At 42.7% G+C, this 27,550-nt stretch overlaps 1 protein-coding gene across 6 annotated transcripts in view; it reads right to left on the bottom strand.

Annotated features, from left to right (window-relative positions):
* RPTOR (regulatory associated protein of MTOR complex 1) overlaps positions 1–27,550 on the bottom strand; it is a 306,816-nt gene that overhangs the window by 243,891 nt on the left and 35,375 nt on the right. For all 6 annotated transcript variants that reach the window (XM_075904085.2, XM_075904088.2, XM_075904089.2 and 3 more), the window contains exons 2-3: positions 22,363–22,465; positions 15,117–15,199 (exon numbers count right to left, since the gene is read on the bottom strand). In XM_075904085.2, the coding sequence (XP_075760200.1) occupies positions 15,117–15,199; positions 22,363–22,465 (186 nt within the window). The remainder of the gene's footprint in view (positions 1–15,116; positions 15,200–22,362; positions 22,466–27,550) is intronic.

Genomic DNA, 27,550 nt, shown 5'->3' with positions numbered 1-27,550 from the left:
TTTATTTAATTTTACTTAACACAGAATCCTCATGTATTACCTGTTCCGAATCCACACTGCACTGGCAACTATACAGAATGTGTGCACAGGAACAGCTCTGACTGTTTACTGGATGTTTGCAGACAGGAATGACAAAAGTCAGACATTGCATTAAGGCAGGGCCTGAACAGTGAACATCTATTGCTGAGCACAATCTAGACTGTATTCTTAATTTTCAGTACATTCCCAAGAAACTGACACATCTGAGCAAATGTTGAAAGAGACTAAACCAAGATGAGCCAAGAAAATAGGATGAACCTGGAATAAGACTGCTTCTCAATAAACCTTACAGAAAAAAGATTACACTGAGAAATTTGGAGTAGTGCTCTGTTTTGGTACAGCTAAATCAATGCTTAAGGGTTGAAAACTAGAAGACAATGTTATTGGAAACTAAATTGATTATTGCCCTTTCGTGTTAAAGCATAGCGAACGATAAAAGTTTATAGGGATGAAGAAAAAATATACTTGATGGAATTCTCATTTTTAAAAATGTACTACCATTAACTTCATAAAAACACTATTTTTTTAAAAATACAAATCAATTCGTGTACATTTTCCTTTTATTTTCCAAAAAAATGTAATTAAGGACCCGAGCAACGCCAAGTAAATCTGCTAGTTGTCTATATTATAAAGCTTTACCAGAGTCTACATTAGTGACAAATGTCTTTATCAGATTCTCCAAATTCAATAGGCCTTTAGCAAATAAAATAACAAAAGCATCACAATCTTGTGACACCATCTGAGAGCAGACCAAGGTATAGAACTGCAAATCTTGTTTTTTTAAAAAATCCAATTTTCCCAAGACATACATTGGGGAGATGAAAGGCAAGTTTTTTTCAACATGCTTTCCCCCTTGGGAATTCTCCAGGATTTCTCTTGCAATAGTAGTTAATATTTGCTGTAGCCTTAAAAGAAAAACCCTACAGAAATAAAGGAAGAGCAAGGACTTGGAGACGATCCAATAATTAGGTCATGTATTCAATTAGCTTTCATGCTTAACTAGTTAACTCATCAGGAAATGCTCAGCCTTTGATGTACAGTAGGCAGCACACCAGTTAATTAGGAAGTGGGAAGCAACACAAGAAGAGTGAAACTTCAGAAACCATATCAAAGTCCAGAGATAGCTAATGATGGGTACAACCGCATCAACAACAGACAACACGCAGAAAGAGGTAAATGATGCTGCTTCAAATATCTTGGCTGCATTGACTTTAAAATTAAGACAACTATTTGGCAAGAGATCCAAAGAGAAAAAGAAGAGATCTTGGCTGATTAGAAGCTATGTCTAATACTTGGAGCTGGGGGTGTGATTCCCAGCTTCTGCAGACATGCACTAACTCTCACTGAGCTAGCACATTACAAATAGTATAGCCACAACAGCATAGGTAGCAGCGGGCAGTGGCATGAGCTAGCCACCTTGCTCACAATCTGCCTGGTCCCTCTGGGTATATACTTGGGCAGCTAGCCCATGTTGCACTTGCCAAATCCCATGGTGCCATGGCTACACTGCTATTTTTAGCATATTAGCTCAATCAAATTTAGTCTATGCAAGCTGGGAATCAGACTCCATCTCCAACTGCAGACATATCCAGAAAAGCATCACTCTTTCCTTTGAGGTGCTCAAAAAAAATTGAAATTTTCAGTGCTATATGAGCAACTTCTCCTCCCCCGCCCCCCCACACACCTCCACAACTCCCCTCAGACCTTGATTCATTGGTAGATGTCAGTTCTAAGAGACAAAGCACCCCATATGACACTGGCTACAAAAACCTTCCCTGAAAAATTGTACAATCAAGTGCAGTGGCAGACAGATGCTCTTGAAGAATCTCTCTCCAGGGCACAGGTCATTTAGAAAAAAATTAAATGTCAAATATTTTAAATTATTGTAATTGGCACTTCCATTTTATGTATGCAGTGCAATTGTAACTGGGTGAATCCCCTGGTCCCAGAATATTGGAGAGATGAGGCAGATTAGATAGAATCTTTTCTTGGACCAAATTCTGTTGGAGAGAAAGACAAGCTTTCGAACCATACAAACCTAAGGAAGAGCTTCAGTTTGTGTCTCTCTCACCAACCAGAAGTTGGTCCAAGAAATATCACCTCACCCCCATCTTGTCACTTCCACTGTATGTAAAGTGTAACAGGAACAGGTGATGCACATCTGGGATTAGCACTGGATTCCCCATTCTACCACAAATCATCAATAAGTGCTGGAGTCTGCCCTTTAGCTCTTGACACCCTTTCCTTACTTATCTCTCTTTTCCCTCGGTCTTGCCACCCACACGGAATGTAAAGGGCTATAACATTTCTAGCTCTCTCAGACAATTAAGCTCAGAGTAGGGATGTAAGAGTGTAGCCATTTAAACAAGTAACCAATAAACCCATGCTTATCAGTTACCCAAACATGGGAACAGCAACAGGCCTGAAAACACTGGGCAGCAACATTGTATCTTCAGCATTCAGTAATACTGAACCAGGGACAGTCCTTAACGATTATTAAAAAGAAGAAAGATGCAGAGTTGTCGCAGAATGGCAAAATTTGCCCTTCAGCCACCATTTCTAATATCACTATTAAGAGCTAGTTTCATCCTCTGCCTTCCAGGTCCTCTGAACTCAGCTACACTTCTGCCCTGATTAACCACAGGCAATTCTTCCTCCTCTGAAGATCAATTAGGTGTGGTTCTAATGAATATTCAATATAGATCCCTCAGCATCAAAATATCTCCATGCCTTTACTGGAGATAAATATCTCAAAGAAATGAATGGAGTGTAAAAGGGAATCAGGAAGGAAGGAAAATTACATTGGAGCACCTGACCCAGAAAAAAAAAATCAATAGTGCACTCAATGATTTTCACATGTTTGATTTAGGGTTAAAAGTAGAGGGAAACAATTTTTTCATATGCAGGATTTAAAGCTGACTGGGTTTTGAGACTATTCATTATGAGGAGTATGAAAGGCCCTCATAGCTCTTGACTTCATAAGGTAGACAGAGGGGATACATGTTGCACAGATGACAAGCCACAGATATTAATGGGATTGATCCTAGAGACAGATTAGCATGCCCCATTTCCTACAATCATCAGGCCGTTTATTACATGGCATAAAAACAATGCTGAACTCCATATGAGCGGGGTCTTTAAATGGAAATACAGTATCCAAATTTTGCCTATTGGCTGCAGCATTCGTGGTCTCTGTGCAAAGGCAGAGATGCCACCACGACAACACAGCAGAATCCCATCTTGCTTCCTTTCCCAAATCAACAGACTATGAAAAAAACTTTTGTAACGCCCACTGCCCGTGTCCTTTATGCAAACATACTTTTCCTGAAGGAAGAAAAACATGTTTGCAACTGGCCTCTTCTGGTTACTCATTCAACAGCTAGTTTTATAAAACGTTCTGTGACAAAAAGTGAATGTGACACACCTATCCTGAGAGAGGTCACCCTCATAAGAACATACATAAGAGTGGCCATACTGGGTCAGAACAAAGGTCCATCTAGTCCAGCATCCTGTCTTACAACAGTGGCCAATGCCACGTGATCCTCTACATCACCGTCATGCCCTGGAACTTGATACTTTGGCCAGGCCCGTTCCTTTACCACATTTATATGAAACTTCTTTCTCCGCTGTGAAGGTGGCTTGTTTTTGATACAGACAAAAACTACTTCTTTGCGGGACTCTTTGAAGCAAAGTCTGCTACAGCTGAAATACGAGGTGAGCCTGCTACTCCCGCACATTTCTACTGTGTGAGAGAAGAGCTGGCGGGGAGCTCTGGCATTCTCCCAGCCGAGGAACAGAGTAATGAGGCATGAGGCTGGACAGCGTGATGATTGCTGCTCATCTGCACACTTTTCAGTGCACTCACTTGAAACAGTTCACTTACTGAGTGCGTCACACCATTACACCTTTCACCGGCTCACTTCCAAAGCTCAATGTCTAATCACTTCACACAGATAGGAATGCTCGTTTAGAAAATGCACACATGCCGGCTCTGAGCTCTAACACCTGCAGCGCGCTCATCGAACGGTGGTGCCACTTCAATTAGCTTCAATGCACAGGAAACACCCAGACTCATATGCCCAATAGGGTTTTTCCCCCCCACTGAAATCTGTGCATTAAGTTAGTGATAGTGAACAACGGCAGATGGAAGTCCTCAATCCACAAGAGATACAGAGACAATGCAAGCACCCCCATGCTCAGATACATCTGTCCTTGCACATCACAACTCAACCCTGTTCCTGTTGGTTGCTTCTGAGTCTGTCAAGACAGACGCTTATAGCACCAACTGCAGCATAGGCTGTACTATTGCACGTGGATAACCATGTCAAGAACACCTCATTTTAAGTAGGCAGATATACAATGCTAAACTTCCTGACAGTCAAAAGATAATAACCACAAGCTACATTTTTAACAATTACTATTTTCAACAGACTCTTATGGTGCAATTGTTAAAAAGCAGTTTGATGTTAGAGACTATCCACAAGTACAGGACATGATTTGTTCAGTGAATGGCAAACACAATCAGCAGAAGCCTTGTAATGTATCTTCTCTTGTTCAGGCTGGGTGATGAAGAGTTTTTGCATGGATAGTCTCTGTTGTATCAGCATGATCCAAATGAGCATTAGCTATCTTAATGCCCGCATATTTGTGATCAAAGTAAAACAGAATTCTCATAGTCTACACTGCATTACTACTGCTGGATGAGACGAGATGCTTCAAGCTAACGTAACCAAAGAGGTGTGTAAAATTGGCTAACATTACTGCAATTCAAAAACAGAAGCAGTGCCTAGAAAAACTTGTGGGGGCAACAGGAAAGAAGTGAGGAACTCTGGGTCAAGTACACAGGTGTACTGCACAGGAAATCAGGAAAGTTCCTAAATCAGTTCTGATCATTGAATTTTCACATATTGCCCTAAAAAACAAGTGAAACAGTTGGAGATTTTATATTCCAGGTAAGCAAAAAGAAAGGGAACCAAGTTTCACTTTCCTCACTTAGTCCTTGTGATTGCCAACCTGTAAGTTAACAGGCTCCCAGACTTGTTCATAATGTAGTCTACATCTTAGTCCCAAGACTCTGTCTTCATTATCTCCCTTCCCATTGACAGTCAACATTAACCTCTGTGGGTGGCAACTACAAAAGCCATGTTAGGAAACAAGGAAAACACTCAGAACCACATGACTAACCAATTCTCCACTGGTCATTACGAGCAGGTGCCTTTCAAGACACACTGAGAACCACTAAGTCAGTGGTCACCAATCAGTAGATCTATCAGTAGATCTTGGAGCCTCCGACAAGGGATCCTGACTGGTTTGACCAGGAAGCTATCGAGCACTGGCACTTCAGTTGCCCCTCTACCCGCTGTCATGCTGTTCCTGCCCTCTGCCTTCGAGTTGCCTCTCGGGAGCTTCCTGCTTGCTATGCAGGGTGTGGGAGGAACAAGAGATGGGGCGCTGATGTCAGGGGTCCCTCCTCCCCCCCACTTCGGTACCCTATCTCCGCACAGAAAGAAGGGAATGGAGGGAGCTTAGCAATGCAAATCTGTCACTGTCGCACACTGTGTGTGTCTGTTATTCTCACAAACACACACTGTCCTTCACTCTTTTCTCCAAACCCAACACATCCGTGGGGGGTTGTTGTTACACTCTGCAAGCAGTAAAGAAGTGTAATTTTTTTGGTTTTTGACTGGTCTGTGCATTTCATAATTTTCATTTCTCACTTACGCTTTGAGTAGTGAGTTCTAAAATGCCTAACCAGTCGTGGCTGGAGTAATTATCCCTATGGTGATTGCTGCTCCTGGAAAGGCAGAGCAGGGGCTCTGCACATGCTGTCCTTGCCTGCAGACAACTCCTGCAGCTCCCATTGATTAGTATTGGGGAACCATGGCCAGTAGAAGCTGTGGGCTCTGTGCCTGTAGAGGAGGAGCAGCGCATGGCGCCATGAAGCCATTGCTGTACATGCCAGCTGCTTTCAGGAGTGGTGCAGGGCCAGGGCAGGAGTGAGCTGCCTTAACCCCACTGCTTCACCACCTGGCAGCTGTTTCAGTTAAACGGTGCCCAGCCAGAGCCTGCTTCCTGAACCTGTCCCAGCCTTGAACCCCCTCCTGCCCCCAACCTGAGTACCCCTGCACCTAAACTCCTTCCTAGAGCTTGCACCCTGAAACCCCTCAACCCCAATTGCCCATCCTGGGCTAAGCTTGGAGTCCCTCCCACACTCCAAACTCCTTGGCACAATACCAGAGACAACACCCCAACCCCCTACCCCGGAGCCTGGTGGAAGTGAGTGAAGATGAGGGGTGAAGGGGGATGGAGTGAGCAGGGTAAGACCTCAGAGAAGGGGTGGAGCATGGGCAGGACCTCAAAGAGGGGTGGGAAGGGAGCTGGGAAAAGGCGTTTGGTTTGAGGTAGATCTTACATAGCACTTAAATTGAAAAAGCAATCTTGTGGTTAAAAAGGTTGGATACCACTGCACTAAGTTAACATTTTCGGTTAATTTAGTCAACCACTTTTTAAAAGGGGGATATGCTAGAGGTCTATAAAGTCATGGCAGGTATGGAGAAAGTGAATAAGGAAAAGTTATTTACTTGTTCCCACAACATAAGAACGAGGTGTCACCAAATGAAATTAATAAGTAGGAGGTTTAAAACAAACAAAAGGAAGGTTTTCTTCATGCAGCACACAGTCAACCTGTGGAACTCCTTGCCAGAGGATGGTATGAAGGCCAGGACTTGAACAGGGTTCAAAAAAGAACTAAATATGTTTATGGAGGTTAGGTCCATCAATGACTGTTAGCCAGGATGGTTAAGGAAGGTGTCCTTAGCCTCTGTTTGTCAGAGGCTTGAAAAGGATGACGGGGAAGGGATCATTTGATGGTTACCTGTTCTATTCACTCCCTCTGGGGCACCTGCCATTGGCCACTGTCAAAAGTTAAATAATCCACCCTCCAGAATGGCAGTAAAAATGTCACTCCAGCATGACTGTATTCCAGATGTAATAAGTGAACTGTTGGTACCTTCATAAATCAAACAACTCAAAAAACAGCAGCACAGAAAGAGACTAAAAAAAAGCTACCCACAAATACAGAATAAAATGTAGCTATATCACCAGTAAAAATGCAATCACTTCTGGAATAGAGAGCAGCAATTATGACACTGAAAATTTAGATTTAGATTTAATTGGATTAGATTGACAGAGCGAGAGATACACACAATGGGATCTTTAATGTCCATTGAGCAAAGCAAGGACCTCTGTCAATAAAAACAGAGATGAGTCACCTGCTGGGATTTAAACTAGTGGAGTCTTAAGTGTTGTAAAAATGATGCTAAAAATCACTACACCAACCTCCACAAAGCTGATTTGCCTCAATAATTCTCCTCCTTGATTTTGAGGCCCTACTTCATGAGACTATTCCGGCCAACAAGCAGGACACCACCAACTTAGAAGGGGTCACTCTTGGGACAACATTCTGAAGAAAGATGTTGATAAATTGGAGAAGGTTCAGAGAAGAGTCACAAGAATGACAAGAATCAATAAAGGAGTAGAAAAAATGCTGTATAGTGACAGACTCAAAGATCTCAATCTATTGAGTTTACCAAAGATAAGGTTAAGGCGGACTTGATTAGTCTAAGTATCTACACAGGAAACCATGACATTATCTGATTGAACTATTAAGCATCTGATTAAAATGTGGCACACAGCCAGAAAGGGTTAACCAGCTCATAGGCTGGCTGACCCAAGGTCGACCTTTAAAGACAGGATGATGTGTAAATGGTAGTTAGAATTGAACTCATGGCTGTATATTGATTTTTTAACCAGTACTCACTCCCTTCGTTTTTAATCAATTTTAGTCTAGTTAATAAGAATTGGCTATAAGCATGTATTTGGGATTGACTTAGATAGCAATGTGTCCGATCACTTGGGACTTGTAGAGCTTTATTTGTCTGGTGTTTGGGGGGAAAGGGAGTAAGAGTGGAAGCCAGTGGCTGGGTACTGTAAGGGAACTGTGCGGTTTGGACTTCTGATTGATCAATAAGATAATTCAGAAGCTGTTTCGTGCTGGCTTAGTAAATATAAATATTGGAATAACCATCAGTCATCCCATTTCTTGCAGTGCACCCTAATTGAGTGACCTCAGCAGGCTTCCATGGGACCCGGAGTATCACAGAAACAGACATTTAGCCACATAATGGACTGTTCAGTCTAGCAGAAAAAGGTATAAAATGGCTGAAAATTGAACCTGGACAAATTCAAACAGAAATAAAGTGTAAATTGTTCACAGTGAGGGTAATTAACCATTGGGACAATTTACCAAGCATCATAGTAAATTTTCCATCTCTTGATCTTTCATAAAGATGTCCTTCCGCAATAACTGTGGGGAAGGTCCATGGCCAATGCTAAACAGGACGTCGGACTAGATGATCAGACCAGTCCCTTCTAGCTTTGGAATCTATGAGAACATTCTTCCCTATTTGATCGAGCTTACTGCCTCTGCTGCACGCTCATCAACGCCAAGGAGTACATAAGGGAATTACACACGCTCCTGAGTTTCTGTCTTCCAGATGGCTATGCAGAGCCCTACTAGCATATAGCTGTACCATATTAGGGTACTCAGCACAGTAGTAATGAGAGCCACCCTGCACACACACTCAGAATATAAAGTTCTTAAAAGGTCAAATTGCTCAGTCTGGCTAAGATAAGGTAGCACACAGATGAGATTTCCTTTTTTGTGTGTTGCTAATGTGACATAGTGGCAGTGCAGGAATGTGGAGAATTATTTTAAACTAGATTTCTTAACCTGACCTTTATTCAGGAACACTTATTAAACATCACTTTTGGACTGCAGGGAGTTGATGACGTTACTGTGCAGGAAATAAAGTACAGTATTGCAGAAGTCTTTAGATCAGAAGCAAAGTTCAGAGTCCCTGAATAGCAACTACCCTGCAGAAGTGCAGAATGGGAAGAGGGAAAAGGAACATTGTTAAAAGGGGTGAAATTTAAACAAAAACATATATTGTGGCAAACAGTACTCTGAGTATTCTGTGCCATCTAGAGTTAAGAGAGAGAAAGCGATCAAAAACCAGTCAATCAAAAAGAAAAAAAATCTAAATTCATGCAAATTTAATGAGCATATGCTGCAAACTACTTCACACCAGATCCTGAATTATGTCAACTGTGTGCCATCCAGCCTACAATTTTGCCTTTGGCTATACAGCCTCATTTGCAGTTTGTCATAAATACATACATAAAATGAAATAAGCAAACCAGTGTCCCCTGAAAGGAAGAAGCCAGGAGGCTGAAGAGCTGCCGGTTACAACCAGAGCAAGAAGTGATTTTGGCACCCATCTGAGAATCTGTCAATGACCAGGGGAAGACTTTTTACAATAAGTATGGAGCATTAAATGTAACAGCCAAACTTCAATGGGGAATTAGTGCTTTTTATACCCAAGCAGTTCTAGCCCGATTCAGAGGACTCCAGCCAAGATGATGCAGAAAAACATTTGTGTTCTCACAAGCAAGGGTACCAGGAAAGAAACGTTGAATTGTAAAGCATGACTGTAGCAAGCTGCCCTTCTCTCTCTCTCACCTCCCACATGACCCCCTTTGTTCCACAATCATCTACCTCTGTCACAAAAGTTCTTCCAGAACATTTAAACAAGAACTCAAGCCTCAGGCAGTGCCAAGATGGACTTCCAGGTTTTGATTCATGCAGGAGACTCTGTACATAAGGAGGCTACAGCAGCTTCTGCCTATTAGTGAAGCACATCATTGCAGTAGAGCTGTCAACAATCAGACGTCTATTATTCCCACTTTACCTCAGGCTCGACAATGTCTCTTGGTTTCTCACACATGGAACTAAGCTAAGGGAAGTTTATCTTTTTGCCCTGCACGATGGATTTTCCTGGTGTATCTGGTGGGCAGCTGAAATACCAATCATAATCTCACTCTGCAAAATGTAAACACACTCTGCCCTCACATAAGCCAAGCTGCTAGGAGTATAATTGACCCTTCCCTATGCTCTTACATTAAAGATGGTGGCAGTATCCTGTGAGGGGAAGGAAGGAAAGAACACATAGGGTGCATCTACACTGCAGGGCTTAACTCGAAATGAGCTACACAAATTGAGCTGTGTCAATTGCGTCGCTTATTTCAAAATAGAGAGCGTCTAGACAGCCTTTATTTCGAAATAGAGCACTCTTCCTCTGACTTCCCTTACTCCTCGCACAATGAGGGTTACAGGAGTCGGCACAAGAAGTCCTCCAGCTTGACAGTATTTCGACATCATTTTGAAATAACTGCCTGCTGTGTAGACGCGGACTAAATTATTTCAGAATAGCTCTAGTTATTTCAAAATAATGGTGCAGTGTAGACATACCCATACAGATAGATACCATTTAAGTTCAATCAGTTTCTCTCATCTAAATATTTTACAGGATACATGAAGAATTTCTAAAGTAAACCAAGTGTTTTGCTCCAGAAGAAAAGGGTAGCAATGTACAGGCAAGACTGCTTCTTCCCCCGCCCATTCATTTTTTTTGCGCACCAACACCTAAATTATCTCCATGCTAAACTGCCAAAGTTCTAATTTGAGAGAAATTCCTCCTTGTATGCCTGCAGGTTTGTAATCTCTTACTTCCTCTTCCCCAATAAAACTTTCACTTAAGACTTGCAATGAAATGACCAAAATGTTATTTAACTGCAGTATTTTGCAGATGAAACAACAGCTGAAGTGTTTTCCCCATCCTGCAGCACATAAATTTATGTAGCTACCCAGCAACAAAGCAAAGTCTTAAATTTAATCAGAAGAAATACTTCAAGCAATGGCAAACTGATAAATTATTTAGAAAAGGGCTCAATAAGACCTGGCAAGGAAATATGTACCAGACACAACCTGAGAGCTTTCAGAAATAAATAGAATTTTCAAGCTTGCCCTTCTTCAGGATTTCTGCCTAGAGTATTTGTATTGTTTTAAACAAATAATTTCCTAGACATTGATTCAAACAACATCCTATGAAGAACACCAAACAAACAAGACTGCACTAGCAGTGATGTTCTGTGATAATTCTTAGGTAATAAATCTTAAGGACTCTACTGGGAGGATCATCCTAGGTGTGTAGCAGTCAGTCTACAGTTAATTAATACTATTCATGTCTGCACTATACAAAAGCTATTAATGACCAGTATTTCGTAGTTTACACAGGCAGCTCCACAAAGCTAGCTTTCTCAGAAGGTTTTAATGATCTGGCCTTCTTTCCGATTGCCAATTTTTTCCCTTTTCAAGTCTCTCTCTCTGCCCCAAATCTCCAACCATGTCAAAAAACACCAAAAGAGATAAAACTAGGTCTATTAATATTTACATCAAAGATCTAGGAAATTCAATAACATTCCTATTGTTTTATTGCAGATGTTACATCAACTTCTCTTTATTACTGCAGAAAACTCAAGAGCCCTGTAGAGTGCAATAAAGTGGTACGTGTTTAGCTTTGCAATGTTTCAAAGGGCTGTGATTTACTGTTAAGAACCGGCACCTTGCACACAAACATCTGAGCTCAATAATTGCCTCATGTTTTGTGCAAATTCTACATGGCAGCATGAGGTCTGCCCACACACAGAGTACCTGCTGCTACCAGAAGCCGGCTCACCATTTTCCAGTACCACGGGCTCAGTTATTAAAACAGCATAGAGACGTATTTGTTTTTAACACTGCGCCAAGGTGTTTTACTGTTAGATTCCACACACTACTTCAGATGTCTTCCAGAGCATTCATTACCCCAATTACTGTTGAGATGGAAGACGCCTGAAGTGGCTTGTACCATGAACATTTAGAATTGCATTAATTAATAAATGCAGACACAAGTGGGTGAGGTAATATATTTTATTGGACCCACTTCTTTTGGTGAAACAGAGAAAATATAATAAACGCAATCCACATGTAATCATCCGTGTCACTGACTGCCACCCATTTGACCTTTCACACACAGGGCATACTGTTGTCAGAACAATACTCAGAAAGATCTTGTACTCAAAGCGGTCTCACTCTCCAGATGGCACATCCCCTTTAAGTAACATTATAATGCACCAAGTTACACAAGAGCTAAAATAAACCGTTAAAGGAAGAGGCCTATGAAATTGGATTTTTTTAGGACAGGGCCTTCAAACATATCTATTAAAAAATGAAAAGGTGACTCAAAAAACCACAACCGTTGAATTAGTAACTAACAACCGTTGTATAGACAAAGTGATCTGTAGACCTGTCTCTTCACTCCCAATCTGTCACCATGAAATAAGAGGAAAATCCGCGGCTGCTAACAAGTAAAGACTTCTCTGAACAGATTAATCATCTCTGCCCAAATGTTACTGTTTCTCAGGCTTTGAGACAGAAAATGTAGCAACTATGATAATGGATTGAAAGGCTGCCTAGTTTCACTATGCCTTCTACATCATCTACTAAAACTTGTAACTTTACTTTAGTGTACCGGAAAAGGTAGATTGCAGTCAATAACTTTGCTCCTCTAACATGATGGAATTCTCTACGGTAAGGGTAAAGATCTTTTGTGCCGGAAACAACTTCTATGGGGCTGCTCTAAGACTGTGGAACAAATCAGCCCAGGAATGAATGACCATCACAAACCTCTATCTTTGACTTTGCCTTCCTAAACACACACACACACACACACACACACACACACACACGACTGCACACACACACACACTTCTTCACCTGGGGAGACAATGGGGATGGCTACCCTGCAATCCACAGCTGGCTTGGAACAGCTGAGTCAGGCTCACAGGGCTTCAGCTGAGGAGCTGTTTAACTGCAGTGTAGACTTCCGGACTTGGATTGAGGCCCAGGCAGTAGGACCCAGCGAGGTGGGATGGTTCCACAGCTCAGGCTGCAACCCCAGCCTGGAAGTCCAAGTTGGAATTAAACAGCCCCACAACCTGAGGCCAAGCGAGCAGCTCAGGCCAGCTGGATTTTTTAATTGCAGCATAGACATACGCAGTGAGAGAACACATGCCACATGACAGATGTGCGGCTGGATTACTTAGTGCACTACTGAAAGGCATTTGGATACCATGGTGATGAGTGTGGTATGAACCTGTAGAGGACAGGAAGAAACAGCAAGTGAACTCAAAGGGAACCATTTCCTTTCCAATGGAACACTAATCCCATCACCAAGGTTGTAATCTTTAATGGATATCTACCAGCTTGAATGAAAACCTTAACAGGAAAAAAAAAACCTTATAGAAAACAAAATGAAAAAGAAGGAATGCCCAATACTGGGTGCCTAATCACACAAGGACCAAACAAAATACTGAAAGTGGCCATTTATTAGCTATACTGATTTTATAAATTATATAAAACAATTATGAAACATCCTCATGTTAACACATAACCAATTAGATTTTAACTAGCGTGACTGATTAAAACTACCCAAAGGAATTGCTAAAACCAAGGCAAAGTCTTTCTTCAGCAAGCCTCTCTGCTTTGAGTGGAACAAAATACCAAAGGAATTTTCCAAATTTTAGGATATGCTCCCAAAACCATCTACTGATGAAGATTTCAGCCAGGAAAAAAAAAAAAAGATTGATTTTGTACATGAAACAATCAGATGGTCAGTGTAACAGGCATGAAGCACAGCAGTCCTCTTGCTGACCTACAAGGCGTATGAAACTCAGAAAGATGCTGATCAAAATACTGAAGATGCACACGTAGGCCGTGTCCAGACTCAGGGGTTTTTTCGGGAAAAGTAGCCTTTTCCCGAAAAAACTTCCCCTGCGTCCAGACTCAAGCCGCGTTCTTTCGAAATTATTTCGAAAGAACGCGGCTTTTCTTTCGATGGCGGTAAACCTCGTTTCACGAGGAAGAACGCCTTCCTTCGAAAGTTCCTCTTTCGAAGGAAGGCATTCTTCAATGTAAAGAGGCCGTCTTTGAAAGAGCATCCAGACTCGCTGGGTGCTCTCTTTCGAAAAAGCGGATTTTTCTTTCGAAAGATCCGCGTGCAGTCTAGACGCGATCTTTCGAAAGATGCTCTTTCGAAAGATGCTCTTTCGAAAGATGCTCTTTCGAAAGAAGCCTGCAGTCTAGACATAGCCTAAGAGGGAAAGATAAAACAATATCCTTTCCAATAATCCTTCATAGAATTTGAAGATGTAAGTTCACAAACATAAAGAAATAAATCAATTTCAAGCAGCAGTTTAAGGTATAAAGGCACAAGATAAATTTTAGTCAAACTCAAGTGGTAAAGCTACTTCTCTTTTGTTCAAACCAGATCTTGTATTGAGAAGTTACTGTGTAATAGTGACAACATGCTCAATGCTGTACAGTACACAAGGAGGAAAAGATTTGTCCGAAATAGTTCATTGTCTAAGGTGGGGTGGGCAAAAGGGCCCACCAAGCAAGTTGATCTGGCCCATGGAGGCCTTGCCACCTCCCCTCACCGACACACCCAACCCCTCCCCCCCCACTCAGGCCAATTAGCCCTGATTGGCCTGGGGGCAGGGGATGTGCGCAAAATGTCCTCCACTCTGCCCGTTCTGCAAGGAGCATGTGGCACTTACAAGAGCCATGCGCTCCTGGCAGGGCGGAAGGAGGCTTTGTGCACTCCCCTGCCCCCAAGCCCTGAATTTCCTGGGGGCAGAAAGGGGAACGCGCAAAGTCTCCTCCCACCACAGATGACCCGCAGCAGATGGGGCTACTCTTCTCCAGAGCAGCCCGTCTGCAGGGAGCCTGGGTGCCCGTAGGCAGGGGCTACACTGGTGTCTGCCACAGCCCCTATCCACAGGACGTCCAGCCTGCTGTGGAAAAGGGCTGCTCCAGCTGGGGCTGGGAGCAGTAGCCCCATGGCCTGGGGCAGTCCCCCACCCAGATCCTGCTTAATCGGTTAAACATTAGTAAATCAGTAACCGATTAACCAGTATTTCACATCACTAGAATGGACAGGCAAGCAACGGTGGATGTGAGTTCACCAAGTTACATAACAGGTGAATAACTTCTTTTCCACTCTAAGCCAGGTTATCCCAGAATAATATCGGATCTACAGATACAGTTGGGAAAGTCAAGAACAAATATACACACTTACCCTAGGCTGCCAGTTTTCATACTGCTTTTGTAAATTTGCACCTATGGTTTCCAGAGCTTTTTGAGGACCCATTGACAGAGGATCTGGAAATATAAAACATGAGTATTTTTATCACTACTAAATTGCCTGCTTTCACACAAGGCAAAAAAACATCCATTTCAATGTGCATTTGACTCCATAACCTCACTTCAGTTATACCAGGCTAAGTTTCTGTTCAATATGTGGTCTGAGTGGTTACTGTTTGTGTCAAAGTATGATCTTCAAGTTCTATAACTTTTGTAAGGGACAATCAAGTTTTCCTTTCTTTCAGCTTCCCAACTAGTACATGTGATAAAATATTTTCACCATATTTTAAGCCAGGCTTCTTTTATGATTCAAGATGCTTATTTTTATTTTCAGGTTAAACAATGAGTTTCAAATTCATTCACAAAAGTTTTTCCTCATAGTTCCTTAAGGGCAGTATCTACAGGAATATACCCCAGGTTATCTACTGTTATACAGAATTTTAAAAAGCAAAGTTTGCAATAACTTGCCATAAGAACATTTTTTCCCTCGAAGTGGAAAGTCAAAATCATCTTAGGAAAAATGTAAGCCATAACTTACGTTTTTAAATATTAAATCTTTAATTATTAAAGAAGAACTAACAAAAAAATATACACTAATGTAAGTAACTTGCACAACAAAAATGTTGTGCATGGCAGATCATCTGAAAGTGTGGGGAGAGGGAGACCAATGGTAATGAGAGGAACTAAATTTTATATTAATACTAGGAAAAGATTTAACAACAGAAATGTGATGAACTCTTTTTTAAAGCTATTTGTACTTTCGAGCACAAAGTTCATGTCCCCAGACACTGGAGAGTCACTGTTCCAATATACTTGGCAATTTTAGCTGCTGTTTATCTGCTTTCCTCAAAGCCCATGGCCGTGTAACTGGCTAGAATGAGTATGAAGAATTTAGGAGCTAGTACTGGCCAGTTTAATGTAGAATCCTACTGATTAAAAAAAAGCAAGGTTCATAAAACTGATTAAATCATATTTCTTTTAAAATGTTTTCTGTCATAAATACTTCACTGCATACCTCCAGCACCAGAATTTCATAACATTGCTTTATAAAGTACGGGAGAAGATAAGGTTTTTTTTTTCCTTTTATGGTCACTGAGATTTTCTTTACAGACCAAAAGCTTCTTCTGGCATATGGCTTCTAACAGCAAAACCAACAAACTAGATCGGGGTGGCCAACCCGCAGCTCTTTGATTAAGGAAATGCGGTTCCCGCTGCTTCTGAGCCGCACCTCAGCGCCTGGAGGGAGAAGCACGTAGCAGCAGCGGTGGTTCCGGGAGCCAGGCATTAGGTTGGGGGGGGAAAGGGGGGTTCTGGGTCTAGGGGAGGGGAAGGAGACTGCATTAGAGCAGAGGTAGGGGTGCCTGGGTCTGGGGGAGTGGTGAGGCATTGGGTTAGAATGGGGGGGCTGGAAATGCCTGGCTCTAGGGGAGGGGTGGGGCATTGGGTTAGAGCGGAGGGAGAGGAGGGCTGAAGCACCTTAAATGCAAAGTCTTTGTGGATGCAGAATAAGGCAGCCAACACAGATGTCATTAAAATTCCAGGGCAAAAACAGAATCAGCATGTACCTGGTTTACACTGTGTTTCTTTAAAGAAAATTCAAAGGCTATTGTTTGCCAGGCTGAAGCAATTATTCTGAGATATGAGTCTCTCCCTTATTGTTTTTGAACTTCTCATATTTGCAGTCTGGAACAGACTTGAATTTTTAGAACTATAAAAAGCCATAATCTTCATAAGAAATAAAATTGAGGAAACCATACCAGAGAGCAACAAGCTGGAGTGAAACAAGAACTTCAAGTTGTGCTAACTCACTTCTCAGTTCAGTTTAATTTTAAAAAACTCACAGGACAGAATAGGGCAGTAGTGTTATATTTAAAATACATGGTGGGGATGCTTTGGGGGGTTTTTTTTAGTGTGAGAATATTACTGTATTTTTTCAGGTTTTTTTTTTTTTTTTAAATCTGACGTTTGTTCCTTGTCAAGTTCTCTGAAGATCTATGGACTGGCCGTGAATTTTTTAAGTGACTAGAGACTTTTTTATTCGTTTTTGTCCGAAATGTCCTGTAATGTTATTTGTACCACTACATTTTGTGTACTCTGTCTGTATCTTTCTTTAGATAGATATATAAAAATAAATATATAATACGTGGCTCTTCGCACTCTATCCACCGCTATTTTGGCTCTTCGCCTCTAACTGGTTGGCCACCCCTGAACTAGACAATAAGCAAATGAGGTAGCCCCTAGTGCAGCAGCAGCTGCTGGAGATGTCAAATGCACCCTCCACCAAAAGACAACAGAGCAGCCGGGAAGCCAACGGCCACGTCAGGTCCCTGGGCTAGGTGGGTGGGAGAGGGAGGCTCCACGCTCCCAGAAGACACAGGGCTTCAAGGGCCGGGGCAGCAAGTGCACCATGCCAGCCCCTTTCTCCTCACAGCCCTCAGCGCCACCCAGAGCTGTCAGCAACTGAAAAGGCCTGGTGCTCTGGGTCCCACCTCTGAAGAATAGCAGCAGCCAGCAGGCCAGCAGCTCTGGCCCCAGGGCAGTTTCCCTCTCCCAGCCCCGTCAATGGGCCGGAGAACAGCCCATAACTAGATGGCAAAGTGCTTGTGCCTGAGTTCCACAGGGGAAGGATGAGCGCTCAAGAGCCCCACCAGTACAGACACAAGTTTAATCGCCTGTGACCACAACATCTTCTGGTATAACAAGAAGGATATTTCAATTCCTATGACTTTTCTAAGGGGCAGACACCTTCTGACCCAGGGAGGCGAGGAGGTGCAGAAGGACCGGTAGGTGACCAACAGCTCAAATTGACAAAGGCTGTAGCAATTATAATTTTACAGTTTGCACGGCTGTCCCAAAGGCTGCAGCACTTTTGGCAGAGAGGATAAAAAGCTCAAACAGCAACAATTGCATTTTTTTTTTACAGAGCCATGCACTGACATTTTAAATAAATGAACGAACCAGGCATTTCCTTCTGTATATCGAGCATAGCTTTATAGCTAATGCACTTCCAAACAAAGGCCCTGGCAAACCTCTCGACATATTCCTGCCTTGTTTTGATGTACAGCTTCCATTAGGTGGTATACATATAAAGAGATTTCTGTAGAATTACATTTCCCCCATTCAGCATTCAGCTCATTTATACCACTTTTAAACACAGATTTTTCTTAGCATGCTACAGAGCATGCATCTTGTAGAATGGCAGTTTCTTCATTACTGTTCTGGCAGTCAATGTCTGACCATAAAACAAAACAAAACAAAAAAAAAGAAAGGACGGGTGTCATTCCTCTACAAAGGAGAGGAAGCATTATGGAACCAGTGTCTATTTCCTCAAGTAGAAGCCTAATGGTTAACTTTCGTTTTCAGGAAGACAAATAGGAAACAAGTGCAGCTGTGTTTCTCTGCTCATTGAGAGCAAATTACCAGAGATATGTACATCAATCCCTCACCTTGCTAGAATTCATAAATTAATTCCTTCCTTCAACTAATTCCAGGGAGATACACAGGACAGATCCAAGGAAAGGCAAAGGGAACAGACTGCAAGAAGAATTACCTACTCACTATTTCAACATACTCTTTTTTTTAAATTTATTAGCTCAACAACGAAGTTGCATGGCTAAGACAGCCTCAGCACCAAGGGACAATTGTCATCTTACAAAACAATTCGCAAGCACATTCAAAGCTGTGGGCCTTGGCAGTTATACTATCCTTAAAATGTTTTCTGTTTGCAATAAGTCTCAGCTTTAAAATAATAGTATTAACTGAAGAGTTTCAGCAGCATCATGGACTACAACATGCAAACTCAATGAGGACACCATCAGTCATCAGCTGGTGTTGACTTGCTAGTAGACCACATCACAAGTGAGTGGTCCTCAGTTTGTCATGGAGCAGAATTTCCAGAGGGTGGTTTTGGGAATTTGCTCATCCCTGAGGTTGCTCACCTGGGATTCTACCGACATGGGATAAGGTACCTTCAGTATGATGATGACAACAACGAGCTATCAATGACTTCCTTTTGACTGGTTAACATTAGGAGTTTAGGAATGAAGAATAGCTGGCAAAGGCCAAAGTAACTGTGATGGTTTCAGGGAAGTATCCAGGAGGCATGTCAGGGACTGCATCTAACCTTTTGATTAAGTGTGTGCCTGCCAACTATTAAAAGAGCTCCCAATAGTTCAAATTCGATCCATAACTGCTGCAGAATGACCTTATAGCAGCACTACCCGGGATACATCTCTCCACTCAGTCTGCACCTGGTCAAAATATTATGAAGGATTCTTTCATAGCGAGGAGCTGCTACCACAATTCATGCTTTTGATATCTCAAAAGTACCTTGTAGTAAAGGTTTCATGTGACTATTTTAAATGTATGTAAATATATAAAAGGTACGTATTATATATTTTAAATTACAATGAAAGAATACTCAATCATGAATTATCATATCTGGATGAGTCCTGGTTGTTCTTCATTTTCTCCTATTTCCCCACCATTTAGTTTTTGGTGAGTTTCATATTTCACTCAAGAAATTAATGCTACGAGCCACTATTCCACTACATACATTTGATGTGTTTGGATACACTTGGTGGTCCACGTTCAATGCTTTTTAACTACTTTAACATCTTCAGAATTTTTTATACCTTTGGGCCTGGTCTACGCTATGAGATTAGGTCAAAATTAGCTGCATTAGGTCAATATTCTATACAACAAGTCCGTACCAACAAGCCCATTCCACCGACTTTATGGGGTGTTAAAATTGATTTCTGTACTCCTGCTTGTCGAGAGGAGTAACAGTAAATTTGGCCTTGCAAGGTTGACTTTAGAGTAGTGCAGACTGTGAAAGTCGGTGGACTCCAGGTGTCCCTCAGTGCCCCAATATGACCGCCTTGGCGAGCACTTTCTCCGGATACACAGGAGACGCCTTGGGAAAATTTGAAATTCATTTCCTGTTTGGCCAGCGTGGAGAGCAGCGCAGGCAGCACATCTGTCACAAATGCCCCAGGTTGCAAATGAGCTCCTGCATGGAGCATGCAGGACATCCTGGATCTCACTGCTGTGTGGGATAGGAATCTGTGCAAGCAGAACTAAGATGCAGAAGAAGAGATGGTATCTATGTCAAGATCAAACAGGGCATGGTGGAAAAAGTGAACGCCAGGGACACCCAGCAGCGCTGCATGGCAGGCGTGCCAGAAGACAAAGGAGGCAAATGGATCAGCTGTGTCATCACTGCAAATATGCTGCTTCAATGGTACCTCACAAAAGACTCTTCAGGCAGCCTCAGGCAACACCGGGGAGGATGTTGGTGATGAGGAGGAGGAAGAGAATGGTCAACAGGCAAGTGGAACATCTGAGCTCCCCAACAGCCAGGATCTTTTGATAACTTTGGAAACAATCCCCTCCTCCCCTCAGAACGTCTCGGGCCCTGCTGGCAGGGAGGGCACTTTTGGGGAGTTCATATTTTTTTCATCATTCTACAAGTGGGTTAAGGCAACTGGGTGTGATCTGTGGCGGCCACTCTGCCTACACAGGGGGGCTCCCCAGAACAGCTGGAGATGGAGCAGAAATCCTCCTTGCCCATCTCCATAAAGCGCTCACAGAAGTTCTCTTTCATCCTTCTCACAAGGTTTCTGGGGAGGCCTGCTTTATTCTGTCCTCTGTGGTAGGACACTGTTCAACTCCAAGCCAGCAGGAAGTGGTCTGGCACAAGGCAGCTTACATTAACCTAACTGTGTAATGTAAACAAGGTCTTATTTACCCAGACATATCCAAAGGAGATGTCACAGATTTTCTTTTTTTATAACCTACCTTTAGCCCAGACAACACATTCTGGTGGAGCTGCAATGAGCTCACACACCTGAACATTAAAGCCTTGTCTGCACTACCAAGTTTTGTCACCAAAAACTGCTTTTTTGGGCAACAAAACACAAAGAGCATTCACATTGCAATGTAAATTTTGCCAGGAAAGACACCCAGTTTCAGCAACAAAAACTTCTACCTCTTCAAGAGACTTTTCTCTTTTCTTCTCCTTTTGTTGACAAAGAGCCAGTATAGGCACTGCTGTTTGTTGTGTTGACAGAACTGTCTTCCACCAGTATCCCATAATGCCTGCTCTGATGACTGCAGGAATATGCCCCTCCCCTTTCAAAGCTCAGGGATGTATCTGACAGCTGAAGCAACAAGACTGTGTCGACACCACCTTGTCGCTAAAAGCGTGTGCGAACTTCGTTTGTCAGCTCGTTTGCCAACAAAATATTTCCACCCCTTACGAGGGGTTTTTGCTTTGTCCACATGAGAGCACTCCTGTTGACAAAGTCGCATTCACACATGCACTTGATGCGGCAAAAAACTCTGTCGTTCATGGGAGAAGAGAGAGTAAGCATCGTGAACGACAATGGGTGATGCTTACCGGGTAACTGTTAACCTGTTCCCCAGAAGCAGCTCTCTCTCCTGCACCTGCAGCCTGCTGCAGACAGAGGGCAGCTCAAGCCCCAGCAGTCAGCCCCGCACAGCTGGCGGCTGGGGTTGGAAGCTAGTCCCAGCCGCCAGTGCCAGCACAGAGGCTGGGAACCAGCAGCCAGCCCCATTGCAGCAGCTGGAAGCAGGAGTCCCATGGGCTGGGGGACTGGAGTGGTGATATCCTGCTTAGTCGGTTAACTGGTTAAACACTGGGGTAACCTGACATTTAACCAGTTAACTGGTTAACCAGGATTTTAAAACCATAGTGTAGGCATACTCTGAGAGCGCTGCTCCATTTGGGGAGCAAAGAGCAAATCATTGGAATGCTCCTGTTCTGCCCTGCACTAGGAACACAGTAGAAGGCAGACAGCTGCTGCAGAGGCAGGGGGACAGACAGCTGTGCTGCTTTGACATCCAGCAGCAAGGAGAGCTCACACAGCTACTCATGCTGCTGCTCCCGGCAACTGAGAGGCTGCGGGAGAATCCCAATATGTGCAGCAATCAGCTCCGCCTTCCCACAGCACTGCATGTGGGATACGTGCTCTCAATGCATTGGCTCTCACATTCAATGATGGTACTCCCAGTGTGGACATGATCTGTCAATGGCGGGAGCAAGCATGAACACCGTCTGGCGATTTTTATTTTGTCAACTTTCGGGGATCGACATAAGTGTAGACAAGGAGACAAAGCAACATTTCCACACTGTTCCCAAAGATATTCAATAGGCTTACCTATCCAGCACTCCAGACGCGCACAGGGAGTTGTCTTCACTACATCAGGAGGGTCAACACCTACGTTTAGGCACAAAACTAAGGCAACGCTAACAGTCTTCATCTAGAAACAAGAGAAAATGATATTGCTTAGTGCAAAAATTCCCCACTTATTACCAATGCTGTTATTCTAATTGCTGCCCGGCAACTCTCAAAGAATTCAAGTTCAGCTTAGTTAATCTATCCTTAAGAAGCAACATTTTAAGCAATCTGTTAAGAGCAGGAAGAAAAATTGGAGGTGAGAAAGCTATAAATGTTCTCTGTTTGTTCCAGCAGAACAGCATTTATTCTTACTTTGTTAATCTGCAATCTCACTGAATTCTCACAAACATCCAGCAGGCTCACTCTTGTTCTCAGAAGAAATTTAATAAAGCTGCACTTAGGTCTTGCATTGCTCAGATTTTTTCATTTCCAGGGCCCATACTGCTGTACATTATGCAGATCGGATGCCAATAGATTTCTGCCAAGCATCCTGGATTAGTCAATGTCTAACTGAAATGCTTTATTAAAAAGTAATGTGAACACACTATTCAAGTTTCCAAATCAATAACAGAATATAGTAAACTCGGCCTTAAGTGACCACTCAGGCAGTAGAGAAATGAAAACAAAACAGTGGCCTAAAAGGCGGGGGGAGGAGGGGGAATTGTTTGTTTAAGGCCATTAATGTATGTCAGCGCTTTGAGGTACACTTAAAGTGTTCTGTTTAAAAAGAGGGTGCATTGGAGGGGTCACTGTTCCTTTTTAAAAAGGTGAAACCTACAAGTGAAAAATTTGTGATTGTTGGTTTTTAATACTAAGCCTTTCAGGAGCAGAATTCAGGATATTACCTATAGTAGAACTGCATTCTTTATCATGCGTTAGGAGTTTGTTTCCAGCTTTTGGAATGTGTACCCATGGGGGAAGTCACCAGAACTGTAGAATACATATTCCGGAAATTGTGTGACGGTTCCCTCCCCTCACCAGGCTTTATGAAAATTGGCTTCTGAATATAAATACACATAATTTGAAGATGCTTTAGACAAAATACCTCATGTAACCGATTAATGTTAAGGCTACAATATGCTGGATTGGTACATCCTACTTTGATGCATGTATCATTCTTAGATGTGAAGTTAGGATTATGAAGTTGAGTTTGTTTACAGTTTTAAATGCGCAAATTAGAGCCATTACTGGTGCTCCAGAAGCGTAATGACTTGGTGATCAACTCTACAACTTGTAAACAGCCTTGTTTGCCCTATAAGCCCAAGGAGTAGCTGATGCTAAAAAGACATGTGAGCATACCACCTCGTACCGAAATCCATTTTGAACCTGGTATTTTTCCCTGGAAGGGAAAACAAAAGATTTCTGCCCTAGGGGAAAGACTATTTAAGCCATGGGAAGTAATCCCATTTTGTCATCAGCAGGCCTGGGAAACTACCTGGCATACCTTAAAAGAATACAAAGAACTTTAAAGAGGGCTGGAGACCCAAGTCAGAGCAAGAGTTGTCTCTGACTTGAAGATTTACGCCTGAAATAAGAATAGGGTAAGAATTTGAATGCAACACTGTAGCCAGACAGGAACCCCCCTGTAACATCCATCTTTGCTTGCCTGGAGCATGCAGGGCACACAGAGCAGTAAAAGCCTTGGAACAGAAGGCCCGGATATGGCAGGCTGAAGTGACCGTGAATGGCTGTAAACAGAGATATGCCAATTGCTGACCAAGAGGCTGCTGAGGAATGCCCTTGACTGAATCCCATATTGATACGAACACACAGCCGTCCGCCCAGTAAAAAAAATGTCTAGTACCCACAATTTAGTTCTCTCTCTTGCAAGTGTAAATTAACTTGAAACTTGCTTGTAAGAACTGGCGCCACAAAACGGACCAGTACAATTTGGCATCTTAGATAAGAAAGGGGATACGGGCTCCTAAGGGTATAAAGATGGGTCCAGCAGCACATTTACTCTGAGTGTCAATCTACCATCTATCTGCTGGTCGGGTTAGGTGTTTGACCTCCCGAGGTTCCATGGGGATGCCCACCTCGTATTCGTCTTTCCTAGGAATTGAGGGACCGGCCCTGGCTTGACCCGCTGGAATCGAGAGGCACAGAAGGGGGTAAAAATTGTACCTGGATGTGGTCCTTTGTTTTAAGTGTACACATAGACTTAGAGCTCTTTAAAGATTAAGCTGTCACTTGGTACCGTTATTTCTATTTTCTATCTTTATTTTTCCTTTGTAACCATTTTTTTAAGATCTATATTTGCTAGCAGTTAAGAAAGAGAGCAATAGCCTTTGTAACCATATGATTTATAAGCTTCTTTAATAAACCTGTAACTGTTTAAGTTTTAACCTGACTCCTTCAGTTGCTGTAACAGAACCAAGCACAATTTAAAAGAACTTCAGCCAGTCATAAGGGACAGGTATAGGAGGAGCTTGGGCATTTTGGATCGTGTCACTCCCAGGTGACAGATCCGTTGGGGCATCTCTCAGTCTTCCCTAGACTGCCCACTGCGCAGGGATCCTGTATCCTAGCAGTTGAAATCTGAGATGTAATAAGCTCTTCCTATAAACTCTGGGGCGTCAGTCAGCCTGTTGGCTGCCCTCCACGACAGGACCCCGGTCCTAGCAGTAAAGTCACAGACGTTAAACCTTTTCCCGGTAACATACACACACACACTCACTCACTCTGCCTTGACCGTCGGCTGACAAACACGTTTCTTAGTGAATTAGAACTAATTATGCATTTTCCATTCATTTTAATTTGGCAACTTACTTTGATCTGTCTGTTTACACTAAAATCGTACTCTTTGTACTTAAATCCTGCACTTTGTATGGCGGGGGGCCCCCTACAGCAAGGCAGGCAGGCATCAGTGGCACAATCAGCACACCAAGGAACAATCCCAAGGGGGTCTTCTGTGGCTGCACCCCACCAATCTGGAATTTAATTTTTTTTAATTCTTTTATTGCTCATCTTTAAATTTCCACCTCATCTGGCAGGTTCTCAAAAAAATCTGAGAATCTTAACTCAACTTTTCTAATATTAACCCTTATTCAGCTACCTATGACTAATGGTCCTAGAGAGGCCATGTGGGTGATGCTATATCTTTTATTGGGCTAACACCTCTTGATAAAACAAAAACAAGTGTTCGAGCCCATAGACTCCTCCTTCAGGCCTGAAAAAGATACTCCATGGGCAACAGCTACATGCAAGGTGGGACAGACTTTTTAGCAGGAGTAGTTAGAATATATACTAAGGGATTGTTCAAGGTAGAATGGCCTGTTAACACTTCCGCAGTCATAGGACAAAACAAGCACTCAGCTGGTTACAGGTGTTTGTAACAAGCCATAAATCCAATGTCTCTGGATAGGACTACACTACACAGTCCTGCCGCTAAAAGCCAGTGCCTGGGAATGCGGTTTGTTGGCACTTTGACAACAAAAACTTCTAGCCCCCAGAAGTGGCTTTCGTTTTGTCAGCAGGCCAAAATGTTTGTTGTTGGGGAGGGGAGGAGTTAAGCTCTCGTGAACAATAAAAACTTTTGTTGATCAATTGAAAGTGCAGACAAAGCCTTGTTTGGTCCATGATTTTTAGCGTATAGCAAAGTAATGAATTCAAGCTGCCTGGTGCATCCCTTTGAAAGTGTTAGGCATTGGGATATAAAATCCCATTTCGTTAGTGAAGTGTAATCAGTTAACCGATGAAATGGGGAGCAGACCCAGGGCTGGACCAGTTCCTGGCGGACTAGAGTGCCTCTGCTGGGGCGTGCCAGGCCAGGCTTGCCACAGATGGGTGCTGCACTGGCTGGGCTAGAACGCCCTTGCCCACAGCGTGCCTAGACTGGGCTCACTCAAACGGGTGCTGCTCCGGATGGGCTGGAACATCTGTCAGCAGTAGGCCCAGACAGGGCATGTCATGTCCCCCCACCCACAGGAGGCTCCACAGGGCTGGAGCAGCCCCCTGTCCACAGTTAACCACTAGTTAGGCAGGTTTCTACCTGTAATCTTTAGAACTTGCAAACGATGTGAGCTAAACCATTGCAGGTTCTTTTTCTTTTGCTGCTTTTTCAAAAGAACACAGACAAGGAAACTGAATTTTAAAATTGGGCTACATTTTTACCATTAAAATAACAAGGAATTAAACATGCAGTGGCAGACTATGTAGTATTTTCTATTCTCGTATCTTAGAACTTTGTGGAGTTTTGGAACCCTATAAAGTTAAAGAAATGCCAATTTTTACATATGGAACCTTAAAAATGTACTGCATTTTTGCATTAAATAGGCTATTTTTGTGATACATCAAGCACAGACATATCACCGCATTTTAAAGGGTGTTTTTCCAATTCTATATATTCATGATAGCTTGCATCTTGCGTGAAAACAATGTTTTAAATTTAAAAAATTCAAGAGGCTTCAAAGCAGAAAGAGGTTCAATATCTATGGCACCTAGATAGGATGTGTGGAGTTTTCAGTGTAGAACAAACCACTTGTTTGCCCTTCTTGGTCTGGCCTACGGCTGTTGATTTGACAGCAACAAAGTAAAACTGATCAAGCAGCACATTCACACTTGCTTTCATATCCGCAAGGGGCAGTGCAAATGTATGAAATCCAAAACTGGTAGAATCTTAACTTTAACAGCACCTACGACCAGCACTAAACCAGCTATTAAGTGCTTCTGTCAGACAATACTGCTTAAAAATTGCATTTCACAGCTTTTCCATCCTGCCTAGTCTCTTCTCCACATCAATATCTAAACTAGGGAAAGGAAACAAGAGAGGCAATAGGGTTCTCTGTGTCAGAAGTGTTCAGCATTCCCTTGTCTGTCTGAAGCAAAGCCACCTGCATCTCCACCCCCCCGGGGTGCTCATTAAGATGCAGAACAGCAGGCAAAATAAAAAAACGTACTGCAAAGCTGGAGCCATATAAATGTATAATTTATAAAGAAAGCTAGAAACTGGAGCACACAGCTAACAGACTATGCATGCTAGGAAAGAAACAAAAAAACCTCAGTGTGTCAGGATAAAATTTCTACAGCTTCTGCTAAATCCTGCTTCTATTCTAGCGATTCCGCTGCAGAAAATTAGCAGGAAAATTGGCTCCTGGTTCCTGGACTGCATCCCGAGCCACGTCCTTGATAAAAAACACTGCAGCAATCAAGGATGCAGCACAAGTTA

The sequence above is a fragment of the Pelodiscus sinensis genome, chromosome 20 (genome assembly GCF_052426305.1).
Source record: "Pelodiscus sinensis isolate ZL-2025 chromosome 20, ASM5242630v1, whole genome shotgun sequence".
NCBI lineage: Eukaryota > Metazoa > Chordata > Testudines > Trionychidae > Pelodiscus > Pelodiscus sinensis.
This window is presented reverse-complemented; position numbering and strand designations above follow the sequence as displayed.